Source organism: Phascolarctos cinereus, unplaced genomic scaffold (assembly GCF_003287225.1).
Source record: "Phascolarctos cinereus isolate Bilbo 61053 unplaced genomic scaffold, phaCin_HiC Scaffold_4;HRSCAF=312, whole genome shotgun sequence".
In the NCBI taxonomy this organism is placed as follows: Eukaryota; Metazoa; Chordata; class Mammalia; order Diprotodontia; family Phascolarctidae; genus Phascolarctos; species Phascolarctos cinereus.
The window spans coordinates 671,000,431-671,028,186 of record NW_027555847.1 but is presented as its reverse complement, the minus strand read 5'-3'; the positions used below and the strand labels follow the sequence as shown (position 1 = coordinate 671,028,186).

General features: G+C 41.3%; 1 protein-coding gene and 1 pseudogene across 1 annotated transcript; both read left to right on the top strand.

Moving 5' to 3' along the window:
* Window positions 1-317: 317 nt before the first annotated feature.
* On the top strand, window positions 318-10,155 carry SMIM7 (small integral membrane protein 7). The gene is made up of 5 exons (XM_020969347.2): window positions 318-420; window positions 529-570; window positions 1,832-1,884; window positions 5,411-5,501; window positions 8,940-10,155. The coding sequence occupies exons 1-5, from the start codon at window positions 395-397 to the stop codon at window positions 8,953-8,955; spliced, it is 228 nt and encodes a 75-aa protein (XP_020825006.1). The 5' UTR covers window positions 318-394; the 3' UTR covers window positions 8,956-10,155.
* Window positions 10,156-19,076: 8,921 nt separating this feature from the next.
* Window positions 19,077-27,185, top strand: LOC110196172 (glyceraldehyde-3-phosphate dehydrogenase pseudogene; annotated as a pseudogene).
* The last annotated feature ends 571 nt before the right edge of the window (window positions 27,186-27,756 follow it).

The following is a 27,756-nucleotide window of genomic DNA, read 5'->3' as shown; positions in this document are numbered from 1 at the left end:
GGGTGTCACACATCATCCCTGTATCATGTCAACACAGGCCAGACACAGAGACACACAGAGACGGATGGACAAAGAGACAGACGGAGGAACAAGGACGCACACACGCACGCACTATCTCGGTCTCCACCTTTTATCCATGCCCCGCCCCCTCCCGCCGCCGGGACCATGACGTTCCCCGAGCCCCGCCCCCAACTGACAGGAGGCGGAGCCTATACGGGCGGAGGGCTCAGCCCTGACTGCCCTCTAATAAGCTGGACGTCCCGGCCGCTGTACGAGGAAGTGGGCCGGCCCGGCTGTAGTCGCTTCTTTTGATTGGTTGATCTCGGGTCGCGGACTCGAGGGTTGTTCCTGTTCCGGTTCCGTTTCTGGTTCCGGTGGCTGCTCGGCAGTCACCATGATCGGGGACATTTTGCTGTTCGGGTAAGGGGCCGCTGGGTTTGAGTGGGGGCGGAGGGTGACCTTGAGACGGCCGGGGGGCAGGGTGTTTGGGGGCCACGCCCTCCCTGACCTCGCTTTGACCCCTTTCAGGACACTGTTGATGAACGCGGGAGCCGTACTGAACTTCAAGCTGTGAGTGACGCGGTGGGCCCCTCCCTTTCTCGGCCTCGTCTCCTACCCCGCCCCAGACCCGCCCCCAGATCTGCCCCGCCCCCAACTGTGCTCTGCACCCCGCAAGACCCGCTCATTAGCTCTGCCCGGTCCCCCGAGACCCGCCTCCCCTCTGCCCCTCTTCAGCCTGGAGACACCTAGCTTGCCTCCTGGGGAGAAAGAGTCCCAGGCAGGCACAACCACCTGCCATAGAGACCTCGGCCACGTCCTACAGCGCCCCTTCCCTCTAGATACCCCCTCTCCGGCTTTGAAGCCCTTGCCCCATGTATTCTTCTGCCACGTGCAGAGACTCCCCCCTCTAGATTCTTGTCACTGGCAAAGAACTTTTGGCCCATTTAGAGCCTCCTAACCCACAGACACTCCTTTACCCACCTAGGACACCCTCCCACCCGGGGAGGCGCCTTATCTCTAGAAACTGCTCCCATACTTAGAACCCTGTGCCATCTGTAGAGCCCTTTTACTTATAGACCCCCCCCAGTTACCCACATTGAACCTTTCTTATGTCACGTATATAGAACCATGTGTCTTCTGTGGAGCCACCTACCTTATAGACATCCCTGTCACCCTCATCATATGACCTCTTGCTTCATTCAGAGCCTCCTAGCGCATAGCTAATCCTCTCCTGTAGTTTCTTGTCATCCTGTTTAAATTACCCACCACTCCTTATAAGCAGCCAGTCACTTAGAATTCGAGCATGCAGGGGCATCATGGTATAGTGGAGAGAGCACTAATTCTGGAGTCAGAAAGTCTGAGTTCAGATTCCACTTTAGATGCTTACCTCTATGACCTTGGACAAATGACATAACCTCTCTCACCCTTCATTTCCTCACATGTGAAGAATGAAGGGGTTGATCAGGATAGCCTCTGAATGCCTTTCCAGCTCTCCATCATATAGAGCTCCCCCACCTGTGGACAAACTCATCATCAGCATAGACCTCTCTCATCTAGTAACCACATAGGACTCCCCATCAGGTTTGGAGACCTCACCCCAGTTGCCTTCGTGGAATTCTTAGCTCCCTAGGCATCAATTTTACCTATAGAGAGCCTTTTGTCTCTGTATAGAACTATAGTCACCCTTGGAATATATATTACTCACAGAGGCCCTGTCAGACTTGGAGTTTTGTTGCTGTATACAATTTCTTTATTCTTTGGTTTTATCTGCATGCATCAGTCTTAGCTCTCTTTATATTGTACTGTCTTACTGTTGTTCCCTACTTTATAGGAAAAAAAAAGACACCAAGGGGTTTGGGGAAGAGTCAAAGCAACCAAGTACAGGTGAGTCCTAGGTGTTTCCAGTAGCCTGTAATGTTGAATAATGCAAACAAATGTGGACACGCTTGTCCCATTCTTCTTATCAACAGAATTGTGATGAATGTGCCTCCCTGTTTCAACAAACGACTTCCCCTTTCTGGGCCTCAGTTTCCTCATTGATAGAATGAGTGGGTTGTGTTTTGATGATCTCTGTGGTCCCTTTCCAGTTCTGAAGTTTTTCCGATTCTGTAATAGCTACTTGCAAGTTTATTGACACCTGTTTGCTCAAGATGAGTCATAGAATGTTATTATTGGTTAAGACCTTTGTGGTTTTCTGATCCAACCTCCCAATCAGTGTGGGAATTCCCTCCAGAGCATCTGTGACACCTTCACTGACAGTTGATTTATCTCATGAGGCAGCCACCTGTTCTCTGTCAGACACCTCTACTACTAACTGATTAAACTAAAATCATGACTGTATATCCTCGGGGTCTTCCACATATGGGGCCCTCAATTAAATATTCATTAATTTGTGTTAGGAGAGTAAGCAAAATTCAAATTCAGCAAACATTAAGCAGCTATCCATATGACAAGCACTGTGTTTGATACTAAGGATATGAAGGTATAAAACAACATAGACTATATTCTTAAGGATTTAACACTATTCTGATAATAGGGGATGAGACATTCAAGTAGACTGTGATACAGGCAAAAGAGAGCTTGCTTTCCCTTGAGGAGAATGAGGGAAAACTTTGGAGAGAGGTGGTACTTGAGCTGAGGCTCAAAAGAAAGAAAGGATTTTGTTGGGAAGAAGTATGGGAAAAGTGAATCTCACATATAAGGGAGTGGTCGCCACAAATGAATGGAGTCAGAGAAGGAAGGTGGCATTTGGAGAAGAGTTCATGGTTGGGTTTGTCTGGAACTTAGAGTGAATGAAAGGAGCAAAGTAAAATAAGGCTGCAAAGGTAGTGGTCTGTAATTTATGCCGTAGAGGGCAGGGAGTGGTAGAAGGCTTTGGAACAGGGAAGTGACATGGTCAGAGCTTCCATATTAAGAAAGATTACTTTGGCAACAGTGTGAAGGCTAGATTAGACAGGACAGAAACTGGAGGCAGGAAGGTAAGTGAGAAGCTATGATAGTGGTCCAAGCAAGAGGTAAGGAGGGCCTAAGGGGGTTGGCAGTGTAAGGGAAAAGAAGAGGTAAATGCTAAAGGTATTCCCAAGGTGGAATCATCATGACTGGGCAGCTGTTTGTATTGGGGTCAGGTATAGGAGGGGTTGTGGGTCTAAGTGGCAGGGAAGAGTCCAGGCTGCACCTGAGGTCCCCAGCATGGCTACCTGGTTGGATGGTACTATATAATAAACAGGGAAGTTGCTGACTTGTGGGGAGAAAGGTTATGAGTTCAGTTTTAGGCATGTTGCAGTTTAGACATGTAGTGCCACTCCTCTGTCCAGGCAGATATGTCCAGGATGCAGTTAGAGATGGAGCCTGGGGAAGCATCTGCACTCTTTGGTCTGAAGGAAGATGATGAACCAGAAACTGAGCCAGTGTAGCTGAGGAGTAAAAGCTGGAAAGGCTGAGAGGGGTGAGGTCGTAAAGGGCTTCAGTGCCAACAGAGGGTTTTGTGTTTGATCTGGAGGTCATAGGGAGCCCCTGGAGCTCACACTTACTCCAAAATCCAGCTTTTCTCTGGCCCACCAGGGCTTCCCTCTCAGCTCCGATCCCACCTGCAGGCCCCTTTCCTGCACCTTTAGGTGGTCTTGCCTTTTCTTCCCATGTCACTTTCAGGTAGAATGTGTGCTCCTCAAGGTCAGGGACTGTGTTTGTCTTCCTTTGTGCCCAGCTCTGAGCCCAGGGCCTGACACAGAGAAGATGCCAGACTGACCTTGAACAAGTGGCTTCCCTCTCCTGGGCCTCAGTTCCTTCATCTGTAAAATGAGAGGGTTGACCTTGATGGCCTTGATGACAGGTTCCTTCCAGCTCCAAATATATGAACTCGCCTCTAACACTGGCCCATAGACTCACTCACACTGTCTGTCTGTCTGTCTGTCTGTCTGTCTGTCTGTCTCTCTCTCTCTCTCTCTCTCTCTGTCTCTCTCTCTCTCTCTTTTTCTCTCTCTCTCTCTCTGTCAAAGTAGACTCCTTGATTTCACACAGGGTGACCGCCCTCAGGAGATCTTGAGGCTGGGCTCGTATGGAGCATGGGTGGTGTGTCATGCCCCTTCTTTGCCTTTTTTTTTTCACTACAGGGGCCCTCCATTGGCAGCATTTAAAAGAGGGTTCTGACTTCGGATTTCCCGTGGGGCAGTAGGGGTAGCAGGAGGTTAGGGAAAATGAGTATAGTTAGGAGGAGGCAGTAGCACTAACCCTTGTGCTGAGTGTAGGGAGATTCACTTGGGATATTGACAACACTTCTCTGTGTCCTCAGTGCCATGGCTGGGCTTCATTTGTCAGTAACCAGAATCATTGCAGGCATATATGTTCAGAAACAGTGGGAACCCTTGAGCTGAGGCCAAGTTAACTGAGCAGGTTCACTGACTGGGAGTGATGTCTGTGTCTTGAACAAAAGATACCCAAGCACTTGGCCTGCCTTTCCAAACATATTGTTTTATTTTCAAAAACTCCTTTCAGTGCCTTTGTTTGGTATCCTTGTTAAGGCCTCTCATTCTCAAGGCCTGGGCTCAAAGGTTGTTTTCTTCAGGGATCTGCTAGCAGAGAGGCTGTATCTTAACCAGTTTAGAATTGTAGCCTTATCCAGTCTTGAAGCTGGAAGGGAAGTTAGAATCCATCTACTTCCAACAGCTCATCTAGGTGAGGAGATTGGCCCTACATGGGGAAATATCTTGCCGAGGGTCTCAGAACAGTGGGTTATGACTAAAACCCAGGTTTCTTGACACAAGTGTTCTTTTCATTGAGAGCTCTCCTGTAGACACCATGCCAACTTTGGAGGGAAGAACTTGGCATACCTTTTAGGGCTTCCCCTCATAATCCAGACCACAGTGACTAAGCTGAAAACTACAAGTTGGGTTTCTTTAATAGTCAAAGGAGTATGATTTTGGTGTAGTGGGAATAAGAATGCACTTGGTTCAGATCCTGCCTTTGCACATATTGTCTATGGGATGGGATTCATGGGAAGTCACGCAATCACACTGAGTGTTGGTTACTTTCTGCATCTGAAAACATTTGACAGTACATAGGGGATTTACATCACCAGGCTGGCTTGAAATTCAAATGAGATAATGGAAATGCAGTGTTTTTCAAACCTGTAAGTGATATATAAATGTTAGTTATTAAGGACAACATACAGAAGTCTGATTTTTCAGTGTAAATTATGACCAGACAAATATTCTAGGGGAGCTTCACGGGCTTCGAGCTAGAAAGGACCCTAAGGTCCATGTGGTCCTACCCCGCTTTGTTTTACAGGCATGGATGTCAGAGCTGGGATTTGGTCCGAGATCCTCTGAGTCCAGACCCAGGGCTCTTTCGACTGCACTGTGGTACATTATGCTAATTGCAAATAACATTTATATGGTGTATCTTGGCTTTTCAGGTGACAACATCAGGGAATTCTTATTGAGCCTCAGATACTTTCGAATCTTCATTGCCTTGTGGAATGTTTTCATGATGTTTTGTATGATTGTGTAAGTATAGTTATTTACCCTTTTTTTTTTTTTTGGCTAGGCAGTGGGGTTAAGTGACTTGCCCAGAGTCACACAGCTAGTAAGTGTTATGCGTATGAGGTCGGATTTGAACTCAGGTCCTCCTGAATCCAGGGCCGGTGCTCTATCCACTGCGCCACCTAGCTGCCCCAGTTATTTACCTTTTAATTTTACAAAATTATCATTTCGCTGCTTGGGCCTTTATGGTATATGAAAATTAGCTGTGTTCTTGAACCTTTTAAAGTCCTGAAATCATGGCAGAGTGGGGAATCCAGACCAGTTGGAGAGACAGCCAGGTGTAATAGAAGGATTACTGGATTTGTAGTCAAGAGAGACTTGGCTTTGAATACCGCTTCTAACTTTCTAGTTTTGTGACCCTGAGCAAGTCACTTAATCTCAAATCTCTGCTCCTCATCTATAAAATGGGGAACTTGCCTCTAAAATTGTCTCATCAGTAAAAAGCACTGATATCAAGTAGTTGTTATGAAGCCTTAATGAGGTAATTTCTGTAAAACACTTTGGACCCTTCCCTGGGGGTGGGGAGCCACCTCAGCTTGAATTATCTATAGGAGAATATGGGGGAAGGAATGGAGCTGATACCTTGAGACCAGGAGACAGAACCATGGCCTAGGGAGCTGCTCTGGACAGGGCCCAAAGGGTGAGCCGTTAAGTATTTGAGAGGTGAATAAGCAGGGTAGCTAAGGGAAGAGCCCTTCCCCTATATTGTGATGATAAGGAAATGACATGTCCTGATTTGTGTAAGTTTACACAAGAATAAGGGGCAGAACTAAGTAAGATTCAAGCCCAGATCTTCTGACCTTGATGCCTCATGTCAGTGTATCTTCTTTCATCTCAGTATCCAGAAACATGGTATGTTACACAGAGTAGGTACTTAATAAAGATTGATTGAAATGAAAAAAATCCCAACCGTGATACTACCACACACCTCCTCCCTCCCTTTTCCTAGGCAAGGATTGTATGTGGGTCTGTCTTTGTATTGAGACAGCTTGATATAGTTTCAGGATGCCAGACTTGGAGTCAGAAAACCTGATTTGCTTCCTAGCTTTATTAGCTAGCTTTGTGATTTTGAGCAAATCTTTTTCCTCTTTAGAAAAAAAAAAGTTTCTTCATCTATAAGAAGGGAATGATAATGTTTACTCTGCATACCTCATGGAAATGTTGTGGCGATCAGATGACAGCATATGTGTGATAACACTTTGTACTCTATAAATTACTGTGGTACATTCCATCTCCAACAGTCTTAAAGGCTTAAAAGCCTGGATTTTGACCAATCCTGGCTTCTTACTTCAGTGAGCACTGACCTGGATCTAGAGATGTATACAAGTAAAGAATAGAACTTCCTAACCTGGGCCTAGGCAGAATCAGATGGTTTAACTGAGGTCCTTTATGCCCACTTTAGTAGAGCTGATCTTTCACAGTAAACAAGAGTCTTAAGTGGGTGAATAATGGGAAAGGGCTTTACGTTCTTTTATAGGAAGACAGGAATACTAATGAAGTTGGTAGAGTTCTGAATTGGTCCAAATATCCCAGAAAAGAGTGAGAATTCAGCTAGAACAGTGACCCTTTGATTCAGAATTTGAGAATGGGGTGGGTATATTTGGAGTTAATTATGATAGAAAAAACAAGATTATCAGTAAGACTTAGTGCTAATGAACAAATTCCTCCAGAAGCTCGGTGGAATCTGGTGGTGTTTTAAGAGAAAAAGAGATCTTGCAGTATTGTTCCTGGCTTTCCAGGGATGTTTTCTTTATAGATTTGTTTTGAGGTTGTTATGAGAAAATGTGTTGTAAGCCGTAAATATGAGAGTTCATATTTTATTGCCTCTCTTCTCAGCTGTGTGCTAGAGCTTTGGCTGCCATTTTTTATTTGGATCTGCCAACAGCAACAAACATTTGTTAGATTCCAGCTCTGCTCTAGACATTAGACAGAACAAATCTAAAGATACGTAAGGCTTGGTCCCTGTACCCAGGACCTTTTAATGATAGGGTGTGTACAAAAAGTAAAAATGAAAATTAGAATTTGGTAAGTGCAGAGAATGGAGTGGAAAGGAGAGAGTACTGTAGGAAGCCCGGGAGGTATCCTAGAACATGGAGTGGCATGGGCTAGAGGCAGCAGCTGAGCTGGGTTTGAATCACATCAGCCACTCACTGAAATATGTTACTGTGGGCAGATCATTTTATCTGAGTCCGTTTTCTCATTTGTAAGAAAACCAAAAACAACGCCACAAAAAACAGTGGGGATGGGGCAGCTAGGTGGCTCAGTGGATAGAGCACCAGCCCTGGAGTCAGGAGGACCCGAGTTCAAATGTGGCCTCAGACACTAGCTGGGCAAGTCATTTAACCCCAGTTGCCTCAAAAAAAAAAAGTGGGGATAAAATGTTCCTACTGCTAACCACGCAAGGTTGTCTTGAGAAAAAGGCTTTGTCAGCCTCAAATGTGCACTACAATGTTAATTATCTGGCAGTGATGGGAGAAGAAAGTTATTTGGGGAACGGGGAATGGGGTGAGCAAAATGTAGAGGTGAGAAGGCACAGAGTGTGTTCAGGAGGGGATGGATCATCCTTTTTGGCTGGATTGTGGCATATGTGAGGGTGAGGAGAGTGGAATAAGATGAGAAGAGTGAGGTAGAGCCACATTAGAGAGACTTAAACACTAGATACACTCTATTGGGCCTTTGTTTTCTTTTTTGTTTTTTGCTTTTTTTTTGCTAGTAAGTGTCAAGTGTCTGAGGCTGGATTTGAACTCAGGTCCTTCTGATTCCAAGGCTGGAGCTCTTTCCACTGTGCCACCTAGCTGCCCCCAGGCCTTCATTTTCTAGTCACGAGACGCTCCCCACTCGAGGCTTTAGAGCAGTAGAATGATGATCAGACCTGAGTGTTGGCTCTGTCCCCAGCACTCTGGCCTGGTTGTCTCATGTTCCTTCGTTAAGATCTCAACATTTGTTGGGCATCTGCTGACATGGAGAGATATGTCTTAAATCCAGTAGCTCCTTTCTTCAGTGTTCCTGGAACAGGGCTAAATTTTCAAATGTGTTTTTCTATAGAAAAAATAATATAAATAAATTGGTTCCATTTCAGGCAGTTATGTCAATAAGCCTAGGGGCTATGAGAGGGCATGTCGGAGAAATAAGCAGTTATCATTTTTCTAGGATCGAGTGCCTTTTTCTGGGCACTGGAGGGGTGGAGTGCTAATGGGTTTGTGGCCCCAGCTGATACTGTGCGTGGCCTTTCTTGGACCTCAGAACAGCTGTGCTCTTCCTATAGGGTCCTTGTCTCCTACTATACTCTGGATCAGCTTCTTCTAGGGGGTGAGGCAGGGATCGGGGGATGTAGTCAGTCAGTTTCCTTAACAGGAGTTTTTTCTTTCTCTCACTGATATTTCTGTGCTTCATTTTCCACAGGTTATTTGGCTCTTGAAAGTCATGGCTTGAGAACCAGGAGCCAACCTTATAAAATGTTGATTCTCTGTTCCTGACAACTTTGAGAATGTGTTTGACCAGAAACTGTTGACCTTCTTGCAGAGTAAAAGTTTGTGGGACCAGGGGTGGGGTGGGGAAAAGATGTATGCAAAGTTCACAAAAAGTCCTTTAGCCACAGTTTTAATTTTCAAATGATACTTTAATGCAGCCTCTGAAATTCAGCTCAATTCACTTGGTATGTGCTATTTTGAAAGGGATCAAAAGTGCTGGGATAAATGTTCATTCCCTCCAGATAAAAAAAATATGTCTAGATCTGGCATGGAAACAAACTAACCTCTAGAGAGTTGCTTTATAAGATCTGTGTTTAAAGTTTATTTTTTTGTGGACCCTATTTTTGGTTTGAAAACAAAACACAACTGGTATTTTTGTAGTTCTCCTAGTACCTGTGCACTACTTGGTGGCTGGTCAGATTTTAAGCTCCAGTGTGGTTTTTTTCTCTCTAGAGTTTCTGAGTAGTGAGGGTCCAGCTTTGCTGGCCCAGGGAGTGATGATTGCACTGTGCTAATCAGTCAGAGTCCTTGGACTGGCACAGTTCTCATCCCTAATTCAGGATGGATGTTCAGGCCCACTGGTTAGTGTGCTCATTTATTACATTGCTTTAGGGAACAGGTGCTCCTTCATAGGAGAGGCTAATTTTAACACTTTGACAGAGGGAAAGAGGGAACCTTTATGAGTTCAGTGAAACACTTAAAGATTTGAAGAAGCTCAGCTCTTAGTGTTTGGTACCAATAATTTTTAGGGAAAACATTGTGAAACTCTACCTTCACCTCAAAGCCCTCTTAGTCAAAGTATTTTATTAAGTAAGAGCCAGAATATTGTTTAGTTGTGATAAGGCCACATTCTAAGTGTTTGATCTTCCCAGGACTGCCTTTTTAGGTGGTAATTTATAAAGTGAAGAAATTGGCACTATTGCATGTAATCCAATGATTTTTGTACTTCTCAACTTAAAAAGCAATGAAATAAGAAATGAAATTGCCAAAAGGAAACTCTGGGGGTCAGATCACTACACTTAAGATGACTCTTTTGTTATTGTTTTTTTTAAAAATTCTTTGTTTGTAAAGAATCCCAGGGAGGGAAAAGGTAAATGTGGAGATTTGCAAAAAGAAATATTGAAAATAAAACTTGTCTGTAAAAGGGGTCTATGGCTTATACTTTCTTTACTAAGAAATTGGTGTCATTCATATTTCCAGTTTCATATGTCTCATAGCAGAAACATGAGTGATTTGTTTCAGAGTGCTGTCAAAATTCAGTTCAATCCACTGAATAATTTTTAAATTGTTATTGATATATTTTGTTTTTACATCATCTGCATTTCCCACTGTATCATTATCCTAACCCCCTCCCAGAGAGCCAGCCCGTGGACTTAGAGTAAAGAATAAGAAAGAGAAAGAAAGAAAAATTTAGCAAAACTGGCCAACAGAGCAGAAAAGTCTTGGTCATTGTAATTCTGCACCATTTGGTTCTTGCTGTTCTGTAGACATAACAAACAACCACTTGTAATCATTGTGTATATTGTTTTCCAGGTTCTGCTTACTTCATTTTGTATCACTGCATATATCTTTCCTTGCTTCTCTGAATCCATCATTTCTTACAGCTTTATATTCATGGACCTCAGTTGGTTTAGCCAGTCCTTAGTCACTGGTCATCTGCCTTGTTAACAGTTCTTTGTTATTAGAAAAAACGCTACTACAAATATTTTGGTGTATAGCAGGCCTTTCTTTTTGGCATTGACCTCCCTAGGGTATATGCCTAACAATAGAATATTTGGATCAAATGGCGTGGCCATTTTTGTAACTCTCTTTGCATGATTCTAAATTGTTTTCCAGAAATTGTTGGACCAATTCTGAGAGTTATTCATATCTTTTGACCACTTATTTTTTGGGGAATCTCTCTTGGGGAGTGGCTTTTGATTTTATGTATTTGTTATTTCCCTTGAATATCAGACCCTTATTAGTGATATTTGATACAATATCACTTGTATCAAATCACTTATTAGTGATATTTAACACGAAGATTTTTTTTCCCAGTTGACTGCTCCCCTTCTTTTCCTAGTTTTTTCAGTTTTATTAATTGAGTGCTTTTTAGTATCTGTTCTTTCTGTTCCCCTCTGTCTCCTTGTTCCGCTCTCTACCTTTGCACCCATTATCCCTCATTCCTGGAATGGACTTCCTGCATTCTCTCCTCTTTCCCCTCACCCCCTTCACTTCCCTATTCCTTACTCCTTTTACTGTTGAAGTTATCCTTTTTTTTTTTTTTGGCTAGGCAGTGGAGTTAAGTGACTTGCCCAGAGTCACACAGCTAGTGAGTGTTATGTGTCTGAGGCTGGATTTGAACTCAGGTCCTCCTGACTCCTGTGCCTTTGCTCTATCCACTGTACCACCTAGCTGCCCCATTCTTTTCTTTCAGGTGTTACCTCCTTCACAAAGCCTTCCTGGACCTACCGAGCTGAAAGTTGTTGGTCTTTCCCTCTTTGAAATTCTCCTAGCTTTTTGTCTGGTTTTGTCTTTTTACCTACTTCATTCTACTGTTTTATTTCTTCCCTTCCCGTTCCCGCCACCCATTAGATTGCAAATTCCTTGAGAATTTGTTTAATTTCTATCTTTGTACCTTTATTTTGCTAAGGCACAGCAACTTGCACATAGTAGGGCCTCAATAAATGTTTGTTGTATTGAATTGCATTGAACTGTCTTAAGCACTGGGGGTGATATAAAGATGAACACAGCATAGTTTGCTCTTATGGATCTCACAATTTAGTCGGAAGGAGGAAGGGGGAGTATGGTGCACCATAAATAACTATACTACAAAAATATCTTCTCTTGACTTTCCTTAATATTGAATAATAGCACTTTTATGCAAATATCAGTTTCAACCTAATAAAGACTTTTACTGTAGGTCATAAAAACTGCAGTGTTTTTTTTAAATCTAGCTTGAAGTCTTTCATTTTTTCAGCTCAGCCGAGGAAGCTATTCCTTAGCTTCTTAGGAGGCCAGATGGTGTCATGGTGAAAACATTGACCTGGAGTCAAGAGAACCAGGTTCTAGTTTTGACTGTCAGTAACTAACTGTGCATCCTTGGACAAATTACTTAATCTAACCTCTTTTGGTCCTAGTTTCTTCATCTCACAGAATGAAGTCGTTGAACTAGATTCAGATCCCAAAGATCCCTTACAGCTTAGACATTTCTTTGCAGTTGATTAACTTGCCAGAAACACAAGCAGCATCTAATTTGTAACTAGTTTGTTTCTAATAAACTTAATTACATGTACAATTTTTATGATACAGTTTATATCGAAGTTGTAAGAAATAGACTTGATGAGAAACTGAGAAATTCTACTGTGACTCCAGAAAAAGTGTTGATGACTTAATAAACTGGCATATTGATTCATCTGTGGGAATGACTGCTTCTCTAAACCTTTATTCTGCTTTCCTGTGGCATAGAAATGACCCTGCAGGTTTAGGTCCCGCACAGTTGGCAGGTTTCAAGTATTTGCCTGGTGACGGGTTGTGCATCTTCACCTGAGGATCGCATAACGCAGGGTGAGAAGGCTCATCACCAGAGGGCTGGCAAATAGGGAATGGATTTTTTGACTACAGCAACCCCTGAAGACCATCGTCTAAGGCAGGCCTTCTTAAACTTTTTCTGCTTTCGACCCCTTCAGTGCTTGAAGGCATCAAGAGGTTTTCAATCTATATGAGTGGAAGTAATAAATTAATTAATGACATGGTAGGTCTTTTGAAGTGCTGAAGACAGAAAAGTAGTAAGAGTTTAATGCTGATTGTTTACATGAATTGTAGAAAATTTGAAAAAAATTACAAATATAAAAAGTATATGTAAAAGCAATAAAAATAAATAATATACAAAGCAATTTAAAAGTAGCATAAGCAAGAGACTAAATTGTGCCAAATACAGTTCAAGAAATATTAAGCTCTCATAATATGCACATTATGAATGTTTAACAATTTTTTGCAGAATCTGAGTATTATAAGTGCTTAATAAGGTACTTGTTTTAGGAAAGTTTAGATAAGACCTGGTCTCTTGATTTCTTATGGAACTTAATAGTTTTGTAGGGATATTCAGTTGTATATACAAGTATAATTTAAGTTGGAAAATGATAAATGCATAAGAATACAAAGTATAGAGGAATGAGTGAATGTAGAAGCATTTATTAAATGCTTACTGTGTACAAAGCATTGTGCTAAGTGTTGGAGATACAAAAAGAAAAGCAAGATAGTCCTTGCTTTCAAGATCAGGAGTTGATTATTTCTGATTAGAGGAGCATAGGGTAGGGATCACAAAGGTGTTAGGGTGGAGGTAGATTTTTTTTGCTTTTTGGTGAGGCACTTTGGGGTTAAGTGACTTGCCCGGGTCATACAGCTAGTAAGTTTCAAGTGTCTGAGGCCAGATTTGAACTCAGGTCCCCAAGGCCAGAGCTCTGTCCACTGCACCACCTAGGTGCCCCAGTGATGGGCCATTTTACAAGAAGTTATGAAGTCCTAAAGCAGGAAGCGCCTCATCTAATCCTCTCATTTTATAGGTGGGGAAACTAACATCATAGAGGTAGAATGAGTTGCCCAGAGTCATAAAGGATTGTGGCTACATTGGTAGAGAGAAAACAGACAGGGTCAAATGTGAAGTTGGAAACAGCAAAATCTGGCAACTGATTTGGATATGTAAGGTAAGGAAGATGAAGAATTTGAGGATAATTCTGAGGCTACAAACCTGGGTTACTGGAAGGACTGTGATGGCCTCAGTAAAATAGGAAAGTTCAGAAAAGGTGGATTTTGCAGAAAGCAATGAGTTCTGTCTTAGATATAATGGATTTAAGATACCACAGCACATTCGGTTTGAAAAGTCAATTGGAGATGGGGTAGATAGGACTGAGGGATGACCCTTAAATCCATGGACGCTGATGAGGTCACCAAGTGAGAGGGGTTAGAGGGAGAAAATAGAAATAAGCCCAAGGCAGAACCTTGAGTATAAATAAACCCACAGTTAGTTGGTGTGATATGGTGATGAACCAGCAAAGGAGAGGTCAGACGGGAGTAGCACCAAGAAAGCAGTGTCACTAAAACAAGAGAGAAGATAGTCTTACGAAGATGGTTAGTGATGTCAAAATCTACAAAAGTCAAGAGGAATAAGGAATATCTTTAAGCGTGAGGCTAAGGGTTAAAATAGATGAGATTTGGCAATTAAAAGATCATTGGTAGCTTTGGAGAGGGCAGTTTCAGCTGAGTGACAAGTTAGGAGCCAGATTGCAAAGGGCTGAAAGGAAAGAGAAAGCAGTGAGTCTAAATGGCTTTTTTCTGGGGGTCTGGCTGGGCACGGAAAGAAAGTTCTCTTTCTCCTATGCCACACATTGAATCATTCATTCAGTAAATTCTTACTGTGTCCTAAGGCACTCGGTTTTCCAAGATATAAATACCCCAGTCTCCTGTCTTCTTACACCAACACCTCCTTGAAATGTTTTTGCTAGCTGTGGGCCACTTGATCATTTCAGAAGAGCTGTGATTTCATCATTGTGGGTAACTCCTCTAGCATTAGATCACAGACCTACCTGGTCTTAGTAGATAAGTTTCACATGTTGGCTGCTTTGCTCATGATGGCAGAATAAATGTAAACCAAACAGCCCAGAGTTCTCAACTACTCTGGTAAGGATGAAAAAAAGATCACTGGATTGAGAGATGATCAAGAAATCCAAAGAGAAACTAGTAAAAATATTTTGCCAGCCCAGATCTTCACAGAGACAGCTAAAAGCCTTTGGGCACTAGGGAAGATAGAAAAGCTCTTGGTCTAGGACGGCAACAATCAGGGTGGGCCCCGGATCATACACTCATCGTCCTTTGTAAACAGCTCAAGTGGACTGCCCCGGTAGACCACCTCATCTGTGTCTCCTCTACTGCCCTCTACAGCAGAGTGGGCAGCCGCTCCTGAGGTACTTGAAAAGTGCAGCACTCGATTACCCAAACCCCAGATTGTATGGATCGGTACTAAAGGAGGCCTCAGCATCTGTTTCAGAAGTGACCAGAGCCTGGCTAGACACAAAGTTCTAATTCAGGAAGTAAGCCTGGAAAAATGAATCAATACAAGAAAATGCTACAACAAAGAAATATTATGGAGCCAAGAATGGTCAAAATCTACACATAAGGGAAATCTTTTTCCACTTCCTTTTTAAGCTAGTTTTTTTTTTACTTATATGTAAAGGAGTCATTAATAAATTAAAACATCCATGTCCGTTCTACACATATCAATCAAGAACACTGTTGGGCTAAAGACTTAGTGTCACATTTTAAAAGCAACTGCAGGCATACTTTGCCTCACATCACTAGTTGGTTCTGTGAAAACTGGTCATTCCATAGCAATAATGTTAAACAGACATACTCCATGTGATTGCCCCATGCGATGTTGTGTCTCAAGAAGCCTGTTTATACACTTCAACAAAAGTATTCTGGAATAAACCCTGCTGTAACATTGTTATGGCTGCCATCCTTTTATATAAACATGTTTCTAAAGAATCAATTGTCTCCTGTAATATTTTTGCCTAATATCATGTTTTTCTCAGAAGGGATTGGTGATGTTAGTCAGGGGCCTACCTGAAAGCAGATTGATGCTTAAACACTGGTCCAGATTGGTATAGACGACATCTTTGGTGATTAGCCAAATAACATTACAGTGAGATTTCATGATTCCCTGGAAGACCTTGGCTATGATGTATTTATGATGTTTTTGTGAATTTACATTTTCAGGGGAGTGTTACATAGATTATGCTTATAATCCAAAGCCATCCCTTAAGGCCTGGTATGCTAACAATGGAACTATATGCTAAACTAATCCCTGTGGTTTTCTTGTTGGAAAAAAAATGCCTTTTGGATTTTCAGTTTTCAATTTCCAAAATGTAAATCTGGGAGATTCTTCTCCCGTCTTTTGTTAAGTAAGGCACACAGCTATAAATAAATATGAAAAAAAAAAAAACCCCACAACTTCTTGCCTCTGTGGGAAGAACTCAATAATTTATACTTCAGGACGATGTCTTACCTGACTTCCAAGAATTCTCAAAGGAAAGGTGAGGCCTATTATTGCCAGTAATAGTCCCAAAGAAAGATCAAGTGCTTTTCCTCTACAGTAATAATGAAAACCACGGGGATTAGAGCCTGGAGATGTCAAACAGAATTTACATTCATTTGTTAAAAGATGGCTCTTGTATTCCTTATAACCTGTGAAATTTCATCAATAGAACAAAATTACATCTACAGGTTTGTCAACTGTATCGTCATTTAGGAGGAGACGATGGAATGAAAGATGTGTAAAAAAAATGAAAAAATGTTTTGAAGCCTCAGAGAACTCTGATGAATAAAAGATTATGTTTCATTTTTCAAATTCATCGTCTGGGTCATAGAACACACACAATTTCAACTCTGGTTATCTAGTAAGGCCAAATTGCTCCTTCTGAATGAATGAATGACAAAGCATTAAGTGCGTACCATGTGTCAGGCACTTATGAAGAATATCGTTCCTCTTGTTCATGTTCAGTTAGGAACGATATATTCCTTCTATAGAACAGTATTTTATAAAAGTAATTTTTTCCTGAGTGAGCCTCATTGTCTTTGTTTCATGGGTTACCATGACCAAAGGAGTTCATCATGAGGTGGCTAGCCTACTTGGAATATGCCTTGCCATAGTTATTGAGGTCAGTCATCAGAAAATACTCAGTCTATTGCCCAGACCCATATTTTAGTTTATAGGGCAGCTAGGTGGTTCAGTGGATAGACTGTTGGACCCAGGGTCAGGAAGAGCTGAGTTCAAATGTGACCTCAGGCACTTGATAGCTGTGTGACCCTGAGCAAGTCACTTAACCCTGTTTGCCTCAGTTTCCTCATCTGTCAAATGATTTGGAGAAGGAAATGGCAAGAAATCTTTGCCAAGAAAACTGCAAATAGAGTCAGACACAACTGAAACTACTGAACAACAAATATTCTAGCTTGATATAAAACCTGCGACAGCTTAAAATTTATAGGCATGCCCTTCATGAACTTAAAATCACCTCTGTTGAGGTTTAGGGGTGCTAGGACCCCAAAATACCAACCCGCAGGTCCTGTCCAAATGAATTCGACCCAACCCTTCTTTCAGTCAAAGACAAGGTTTATTAAAACACCGATAGAGGTTGGGCATGATTCTAACAATCTGCCATATTGGCCAAACTCTTAAGGAATCTAAGCATTGGTCAGACTCTTAAGGAATCTGAGCACCTTAATGGAGATGAAATGGATCTTATATACAGAAAGACTGCGGGAGGGATCTAGGACCAGCCAAGTAGTCTGGGGTGACTGAGAGATGGAGTCTAGGGAGGATCTTGCTGGGAGTGACTGGGAGGTAGAATGGGGTTTAGATAGGATCAAGGGTGGGAAGTAGCCAGGGGGACATAACAGAATTTGGAAATTGAGTTTAGGCCACAATAAAAGGGCAGTTGAGAGGATTATAGCCACAGGTGAAAGCCAGAGACTTGACCACGTGGAAAAGTCTAGGGCTTTTCTTGTTTGGGGTTCAGATCCCAAAGACATGGTCTTTTCCTTTTAGGGGTTCAAATCCCATCCCCCATCAACCTCTACAACAGGAGGAGGCATCAGAAGAGGAATCGTTGAGATCATATATCCTTTTGATTATTGAGAGACTCTTCTTCATCCATCTGGTGAGCAAATAACTATAGGAATGCCTTACGATTTAAAGCACATTACATGCATTTGAACTTTGGGACTACCCTGGGAGGTAGGCGGTACTCTGTTTTAAGTACAAGGAAACCCAGGTTAAGTGATTTGTCCATGCCCATGAGGCATGGAAGTGTAAAAGTCAGAATTCAAACCTAAGCCTTGTGACTTCAAATCCACTGCTCTTACCTCTTTATCAGCCACTTACTTTGATAGATCTGTAAATTTATTCCTGAGGATACTCCCTCCACTGAGAAGGATTATACAACCTTTCCTTAGTCAAGTAAGGAACACTTGTCTAGTACCTAACAGAAGCAAGGTGAAGAATATAAAGCAGTACTGGGCCTCAAGGAATTTACATTGTAGTCAGTCAACAAGCATTTATTAAGTTTTTTTCCCCTGTGCCAGGGATTGTGCTTAAGTGTTGGGTGTCAAAAAAAGAGAAATACATGGTCTCTGCCTTTAAGGAGTTCGCATTCTAATGGGTGAGACAAACTGCAGATAACCTTACCTATGTGATCTCTACAGTACAAAGGGAAAGGGAGAGATCAGGAAAGATCTCCAAAGGGTGGTGGGAGTTAGGAGGCCATGAGAAGGCAAAGCCCTCTGCTAGGCATGGGAAATGGCCCATATAAGGGCACAGGCCCCACACGTGGCCTGCTGTGGACACAAGCAGGTCAGTGTTTCAGGGTAGGGGAAGAAAATGGAAGACTAGAAAGATAGAGATGGGTCAGCTTTCAGTGCCAAACAGATTTTATATTTGGTTCTGGGGATGAGGGAACATGGTCAGACCTATGCTTTAGGAAGAGCCATTTGATGGCTAAGCTGAGAATTGTTGGGAGTGGAGAGAAACTGAGGCAGGAAGACCCACCTGCAGGCTATTGCAATAGTCTGGGTGTAAGGTGGGTGGTGGCAGTGTGAGTGAAGAGAAGGGGACATATGTAGAAGATATGAAGCCAGAAATGATACAGTTGGACAAGACTGTACATTTGGGGTGGTGAGGGTGAGGAGTTGAGGGTGACACTTCGATGGATGTCTGGGGCACCTTCAATGGTAGCAGGGAAGTTTGGAAGAGGAGAGGTTTGGGAGTGAGGAGGGAGAGAATGAGTTATGTTTTGTACATGTTGAGTTTGAGATGATTATGGGGCATCCAGTTCAATATGTCCAGTTGGTGAGGTAGACTATAGTTTTGGAAAGAGGCTAAGGCTAGATATACAGATCTAGGCATCACCTGCATTTAGATGATAATTAAACCCATGGGGGCTGATGAGATCAACAAGTGAGATAATACAAAGGAAGAAAGGCACCCAGGACAGTGCCTTGGGGGATACTCATGGTTAATATGCTTAGTGAGTGTAGCATGGATGAAAATTCAGCAAAGGAGACCAAGAAACAGACAGACGGAAAGAGAACCAGGCGAGAAGAGCATCACAAAAACCCAGAGGGGATGGAGTATCTTGGAGGAGAGGGCAGTCAGCAGTGTCAGAGGCTGTAGAGAGCTCAAGAAGGATGAGAAAACAAAAAAGGACATTCGATGTGTATTTCTTGTCTACATCTTTTAGAAAATCCCTCCTAAAGAACTGACTCAATATATTTATTGGAAGCTTTTTCTATTTTTCTTTCAGTATATCAGGGGTACCACAAGGCAGCACTCAGATGGTTTCTTTGTTGCCTGTCCTTTTGACCACCTCCTTTTCGTTAGATTCATCCTTAATCATATCTTTTATCCCCCTTTTTGTGCACCAGTTGTTGTTGGCAACATGCTATAGCTTATTTATGCTCACCTAGCATCATTCTATTGCTCTTTGATGTCTCCTACAGGGGAAGTCTACCCTCATCCAGTTGGCATTGACCTTGCAGGGTATTTTGATTATCCCTGCCCTTGTCTACTCAGAATGTATCATTTTGTTTCCTAGTTCATTATAAACGTGTTATATTACACTGTAAGCTCAGTTAGGGCAAGAACTGTGTCTTATACAAACTTTTATCCCCAGTACATAGTGCTAGGCAAATATTATGCTTCTTAATAAATGCTTGTTGAATTTAAATGCTTTGCATTAATTTAGTTAATGCCATAGTAAATCCTATGTCATAATGAGCATAGTTGTACTCTGCTCTGGTGTTTCTAAGGTTATCTGCTAACCTCCTCTTCCAGTTGATTCCTTGAAGAATGAAGGCTCTCATCACCCAAAGACTGACCACTAAAGATGATTGTTTTGGCCATAACAATTCACAAAAAACTATCTACTAAGACTTGGAGGAGTTGTATTGTATGACAGTGGACTGAACACTCATACTGATAAAACTGTGGATTCTTGAGTAAATTTAAATCCCTAGGAAATGCCTTGAGAGGCAGCATGGCATTTCTGCCTTACAGTCAGGAACCTGGGTTCCTGGGTTCAAGTCCTGGCTCTGATACCTATTGGTTTTGTGTTTATGGACAAGATCTTGGGGAGGTAGGAGGCAGAGTTGACCAGGCCTTAGGGGAGGAGGACTTCCTGCCCTATCCCATTTCCCTTTTCCCCAACCTTCTTGCCAATTCCCCCTTCCCCTTTTCCCTTCCCAGGTCCTGATTACCCACCCCTGGATGCCATGACCAACTGAATCTTGAACTGCTTTGATGATTGGTGAATCACCCATTACACTCATTGTAAGGTGGAAAGCTATTAGGCCTTATCAGCTGCCTTGTTATTGTGCCCTAAGGACTACCAAGTTGTACCATTTATCCTGCCACTCACTGTACCCTCCAGAATCCCCTGCCTTTGCTATCTTCCCCTGCCAGAGTACCTTAAGTACCACTAGGCTTTCCCATCCATCCTGGAGCCAATCCCTCCCATATGTGTTGTCTTCCCCAGTTAGAATATATGTTCCTTGAGAGCAAGGACTCTTTAGCTTTCCTATTTATAGCTCCACTAGTTAGCATAGTGCCCAGCACATATGTAAGTACTTCATAAATGCTAATTCATTCATTTAAGGCCCTACCTCTCAGTATCCCAGGCAACTCTTTAAGATTACGAGTTGGCAATCTGCATCTGGGGAGGATGTTTCCACATAAGGAGTTTGGTATGCTGAATCACTAGTCCAGATGATTGGTTTTACCTCCTCCTAAAAGGTACATCTTATAGAATAGTTAATACATTTGGTTGTGTGGGGGTTACACGCCTAGAAAGTGGAGGAGCCAGGACTTGAAAGAAATGAAGATAGTTAACTACCATCACAGCCTCCTCCTGTCTACCACTCCCCCCTCTTAAAATTCTCACAAAGCCAGCTCTACCGTGTTAAGTAGTAAGCAATGGATCTTGCCTCCAACTGCCCAAGGGTTAATCTTGCCACTAAAGGTCATCTAGGTACATTTATAAACAAAAATCCCCTTAAGTACTTTCTACCTTTTTATTTCAACTAGATGCTACTGGGAGCTCAAGGAGGAAGAGGAAATTGAAATCAGCTTGTTAGCTGGAAGTCATAACACACCCAAGAGTATGGAGTCATAGAGTCATACCTAGTTAGTGAGGCAAGATGCCATTGACATCATCAAGTCTAATCTGCACATGATCAAAGATGGCTCATAAAGTGACCTCCCCACAGTTCTCCAGTGAATCAGTGGAAATTAATGGCAGAGGCAGTATGTTGCTGGAATTCTTTGGGATCAGGAAGAATTCATGATCAGCTTCCATACAATTACTAAGCCTATGAGATTCAATTTTTTTTAAGTTCTGGACAAACTGTGAAGACTTCTATGATCTGAGCCAAGGTGAAGTGAAAACTAGGACAGCAATTTATACAATAACAGCATTATAGAGGAAAAATAACTTTGAAAGGTTTTAGCACTGTGATTCACACAATGATAAATTGATTGTCCAGAAATTGAAGGTGAGGGTAACACCTAGATTGGGTCATCCAACTCCTACCCAAAGAGGTTATGGACTTGCAAAATAAGGAATGCATTTTTGGGGGCATTGCTAATGTGGAAATTTGTTTTGCTGAACTGTATATATTTGTTTGTTATCAAGGTTTCTTTTCTTAAATTGTTCAACAGGGGTTGAGAAGTAGTGGGAGGGAGAGACAATAAATGCTTATAAAAAAATGTTTAAAACAAAGTCCTGGACATAGCTACATGTAATATTTTTTAAAAACTTGTACTTTTTTTTATAAGAATTTATTTACAGTAGATCAACTGGTTTCATTGCGTTTGACATAGATTTTGCTTTCCATAGTGAACTTATTCCTTCCTCTGATTACCTTAGCTTCAAAAGGCCAAGGTCTCCAGAGCCACCTCCAGTCGTCCTGATCTATATCTTACCACTGGAGCCAGATGGCCCTTGAAGAGAGAGTGAGGCTGGTGACTTTACACAGCCCTCCCTCACTTAAATCCAATTCACTTGCATGTCATGGCATCATGTCTCTGATGTCATGGTCCTCTTAGAGAATGAAGGACAAAACAACAACAACAACAACCACCTAAAACTATCATTAATCTAAATAAAGTTGGGGTTGATTTCAGCTTATTATCTTTGAACAATCCATATTACCCTGTGAGAGGCAGCTGAATTTGGAGTCTGGGGCCCTGAGTTTTAGTACTGGTTCCTGAGAGTCATTTAATTTCTCAGTGTTGCAGGCAATTCTTTTTTTTTTCTTTTTTGCTTTTTGGGGAGGCACTCAGGGTTAAGTGACTTGCCCAGGGTCACATAGCTAGTAAGTGTCAAGTGTCTGAGGTTGAATTTGAACTCAAAGCCAGAGCTCTATCTACTGTGCCATCTAGCTGCCCCTTCAGGCAATTCTTAAGACTCTAAGTAACAAATGAGTTATAGTTCCTTATGTTGATGAAGTAATAGATCTGGATCCCCAAACCACATCTCACAGTGAGTTTTTTGTTAGTAGGTTTAATAAATATAACCATTTCAATATTCATTTTAGCTTTCTTGGCTAATTAAGGCAGTGATCCATTCAAGTATATTATCTTTTCGTGACTTATTGAAGTAGCGCTGATTTTTTCCTTGGGTTAAAGCAGAGAATGGTGGCTTTGATTCAAAAAGAAGTCACTTTTATGTTTGATATCCTATGTATCCAATATGGCTTCCAAAATATAAATTTTCTATCAGCACTTGCTTTATTTTTTTTCTGATTACAAGTAAAAATCTTTTTCAACATTAATTTTTATAAGATTTTGAGTTCCAAATGTTTTTTCTCCCTCTCTTCCTTTCCCCCTTCCCAAGATGGCAAAGCAATCTGATATAGGTTATGCAGGTACAATCATATTAAACATATTTCCACATTAGTCGTGTTGTGAAAGAAAAATCAGAACAAAGGGAAAAACAAAAAAAAAAGTAAAAATAGTATACTGCGATCTGCATTCAGACTCCATAGTTCTTTCTCTGGATGTGGATAACATTTTCCATCATGAGTCTTTTGGAATTGGCTAAGATCATTGTATTGCTGAGAAGAGCTAAGTCTATCAAAGCTGATCATTGCACAATGTCAACTTTTATTTTAATAATTCCTATTTTACATAATGCCCTGAAGTTGACAACCCTGTGAGGGAGGAAATGCAAGTATTATCTTTTTCCCGTATCCCATTTAGGAAACCAGGCTCTGGGAGGAAACATTACTTGCCCACTGTCATAGAGTATATGGCAAGCGTTGGAGCCAAGATTCAAACCTCGGTTTCTCCGAACTGATTTTAAGTGCAGTGTTCTGTCTACTGGGTCACAGTTGGTCTCTTCTCTGTTATAATTGGGGCCAGCACTTCCCAAATTAAAACATGATTTCTGTTGAAAAACTGGTAAACAAACAAAAAAACAGGAAATCACAACTGTCTCATCTCCCTCCAGACCTCCCCACCCCTTGGAGACTGAAGATTGAAGTAATGAAGTTCACTTTGCATAGTTTCACATCACATAAACTTCTAGGGGGGAAGCAGTTACTGATTTTCTTGGTTATGGGTGTGTCTTTATAGACCTGTTTCAACAGCCTACCAACCAACAAGCACCCATTAAGCTCTTAGTGTATGCCAGTCATTGTGCTAAGCTCTGGAGATACAAGGAAAAACAAAAATAGTACCTTCTTTAAAGGAGTTTACATTCTTTGGGTCCAAACTGTTTGGTTACCCTGATCTTGGGGGGATTGTCTCAAGGGTCACACGAATCATAAAATTGCTACCTGATCCTTGCAGCCTGTCTCTGTGTCAGATGACCCATTCACCTTTCATCATCATTGAATCACCATCGGAAGGGAGTGGACTTGGAGTCAGAAGAGATCTGGGTTCGAATATGGCTCAGCCACTTCTTGCTATGTGACCTCAGATATCTGAATCCCACTTTGGTTCATTCACTTGTGGTTTTTTGTGACTACAATCACTAGGCTGTCTTTTGACAAAGATGATATGTATCCATGAATTGTTGTCTGAGTTTTAATTGGAAAACCGTTTCTTCTTCCCAAACTCCACTTGTGAGACTTACTGAGATAAGGAAATAGAGTCTAAACCCTTCTGTTATGAAACAGAGATAAGAGAATCCAGACTAAACTGTTTGTCCTTGATGGAAAAGTACAATTTTACGAGATGTTTTAGGAAAAGTACACTTCAGTCTTCAAGAGATGGATATGAAGAGGTAATGTTTTTCTATGTTTGCCTTTTTTTCTTAAAGTAAACTTTTAAAAGAAACTCTTCTAGTTTGGGAAATATTGGCCCCTAATAGCATGACAGATTACCACCTAATTAAAAAGATGTTATTCCTAAGAAAGAAGAGATGCCACTATCAGCAAAATTGCACACTCAGAAATGGTGCTAAAGTTCCCTGAAATATTTTGTTGAAATAGAAAGCAATACAGTTTTAAATAAAGGGGAGGTTTCATCCCCAGTGGGTCCCTTGAAGGCAGGGACTATTTTTATTTTTATCTTTGTATTTTCAGTGTTTTGGATCTCACTCGCTGATTTCTCGGTACAACAGTTACACTCTCTACTTCTCAGAGTTTTTGAAAAGGCAACTTTGGAAATCTCAAAATCTAGGTCATTATTATTCCTTTTTCCTGATTATGTATATTTCATTAATTAGCATATAAGAATAACAATCTTTCTGAATCTTTAAATATTATGGATATTAGAAGAATTCCCTATTGATAGCAATGTTCTCCCAGTGTTCCTATTTGGAGATGATATTGTCATAAATTCATTAAGCCCTAGAATGTTCCAGACTCTCCTTAGTTAAATCTATAGCAGTGAAAAACAGAATGCATGAAAAATAGTGCTTTGTGACATGTAACTGGATAGCCAATTGAGTTAATACATTTGTAGTTTTGTGTAATATTGTCCATGTGGGTATTCCCTATACTGATACTAGTCAAAATCCTTCTGTAACTTAGGTTGTAGCTAGAAGGGGATTTATTCATCTGGGTCAGTCCCTTCATTTTAGAGAGGAAGAACCTCAGGCCTAGAAAGGTTAAGAGATTTTCCCAAAGTTGTAGAAGTAGCAAGGGGATAGATGGAAGTTGCTATGGCTGAACATTCATCATCATGTGGCTAAGTTGGTAATTAGCATCTATGAATTCAGGCTGCTTCTTGGATGTAAGAAAATCAAATAGTGACTTAATATTTTATATTCGATTCCATTCTGTACTTTATTCTATTCTATAACTCCCTGAGGCACGGTTTTTTTTTTTGTCTCTGAGTTAAGTTCAGAAGTTCATGAGTCCAGAAGTTCAGTTTTCCTCACTGAGTTAAGTTTAAAAGTTGTCTCCTTATAAATCACTTTAATTGAAAGAAAGCTATTATCTCTATACCATTAGCTACCCTTGTACAATTAGAAGAAATCTGTTGTCCTTGAAGGGTGCAGGGAGTCTCATCTGTTATCTCTGCAACACTGGCTATCCTTCAAGAAAGTCTAGCGTGTTATTGCTGTGACACTAACTAGCTATGTAGATGGACACCACCAATGAACTTTCTATAGCAACAGGATGAAAGGAGGGGTTGTTGCTAGCCCTGCTTTCCAGACTTCCATCCAATCATATTGTGTTCTATCATCTCTGACACTTCAGACTTCGTAACCAAACATATTGTTTTCCATCTGTGATGTTTCCTGTTCTTTGTTTTCTCATGCTTCTCAAAGCTATATGAAGGCTAATAAGCTTCACTTTGTGGTCTTTTGGCTAGCTGAGGAGCCAAGAGAATCATTTTATTGGTAATTGCTAGCCTTACCAATAAATTGAACATTCTTGAAACTTTGTGCCTCACTTTACCTTAATTTCAATTGTGTCAGACAACAGACATACAGTTATTCATGGAGCATAGACAACATCTCCATTTCTTTATACACAAACACATGTGTATAAGCATTGCAAAAGGACAATGAGATGCAGTTAGAATCAAGAGAGGCTAAGGATCAAGATTAGCTCTCCCTACTTCAAATGGATCTCAGAACTCATCAATGTGGATATCTCCTCCAACAGTACTACTAATTCATGCCATCCTGTCCTGTGCAACTCTGCTACATAAAGTTTCCATAGGGAGTGGACTTTTATCTAATACTATTTAAAAAATGTTTTTGATTGGCTCTCAGATCTTCTCCCAAGCTGAGTGCTAGGATCCACTGCTACATCTACATTGCTGAGACAAGATGGTGAAAGTCAGTCAATGGATTTGGCCATATTGGGTACCTGATGACCAGGGCTGCATTCAGTTCAGGCAGAAGAGACACTGTGGCTGTCAATGACCCTTTCACTGACCTCAACTACATGACTTTATATGTCCCAATATGATTTCACTCATGTTCAAGGAAAGATAGTGATGTTAGTGATGAGTGGAAAAGCCATTACCATCTTCCAGAAGCAAGAGCCCACCAAGATTAAATGGGGAGATACTGGAACCAAGTATGTTGTAGAGTCCACTGATGTCTTTACCAACATGGAAGAGGCTGGGACTCACTTAAAAGGTAGAGCCAAATGGGTCATTATCTCTGCTTCTTCTGCTGTTGCCCCAGGGTTCATGATGAGAGTGAATCATGAGAAATACAATAATTCCCTTAAGATTGTCAGTAATGCTTCCTGCACTACTAACTGCTTGGCCCCATTGGCCAAGGTCTTTCATGACAGCTTTGATATTGTGGAAGGATTCATGACCAAAGTCCATGTCATTACTGCTACTCAGAAAACAGTAGATGGCCCCTCTGACAAGCTGTGGAATGATGGTCATGGTGCTGCTCAAAATATCATCTTTTCTCCCACTGATGCTGCTAAGGCTTTAGGCAAGGTCATACCTGAGCTGAATAGGAAGCTCACAGGCATGACCTTCCATGTTCCTACTCCCAGTGTATCTGTTGTGGATCTCATCTGCCACCTGGAGAAATCTGCCAAATATGATGATATTAAGAAACTAGTGAAGCAAGCATCAGAAAGATGCTTGAAGGGCATCTTGGGCTACACAGAGGACCAGAAGTCCTGTGACTTCAAGGGTGGAATATGGTGTAAGTTGTTGCCCTAATCCTGATTTCTGCCGGACTACTTTCCAGTTTTCCCACTAGTTTTTATTAAACAGGAGTTCTTTCCTATGTAATTTGTTTTCTGCCTTGTAGAACACTGGGTTATTGAGTTCCATTATTTGATTCTCTCTTGTCTAGTGTGTTCCATTAACCTATCTATTTTTTTAAAACTAACATCAGATGGTTTTGATGACTGTTGCTTTGTAACATAGTTTATAAGATCTGGATGTGCTATACTTCCTTATTCTCTAACTCTTTTAATTATTTTCCTTGATATTCTAGATCTTTTATTTTTCCAAATGAATTTTATTATTTTCTGAAGCTCTGTAAAGTATTCCTTTGATAATTTGATTGGTATAACATTGAAAGTATAAATTATCTTTGATGGCATTTTTATTATATTGGCAAGGCTAGTCAAAAGCACTGAATATTTTCTCATTTAAGTAATTTTTTTACTTCTCTAAGGAGCACTTTGAAATTACATCTATATGGGTCTTTTATGTGCTTTGGTAGATTGATCCCCAGATACTTTATGCATTTTTAGTTATTTATAATAGGATTTCTCTTTCTATT

Coding starts and splice junctions, on each gene's coding strand:
- SMIM7 (XM_020969347.2), top strand. CDS start 395: ATGATCGGGGACATTTTGCTGTTCGG. Junction 421..528: donor GGGGACATTTTGCTGTTCGG/GTAAGGGGCCGC, acceptor GACCCCTTTCAG/GACACTGTTGATGAACGCGG. Junction 571..1,831: donor GCCGTACTGAACTTCAAGCT/GTGAGTGACGCG, acceptor CCTACTTTATAG/GAAAAAAAAAGACACCAAGG.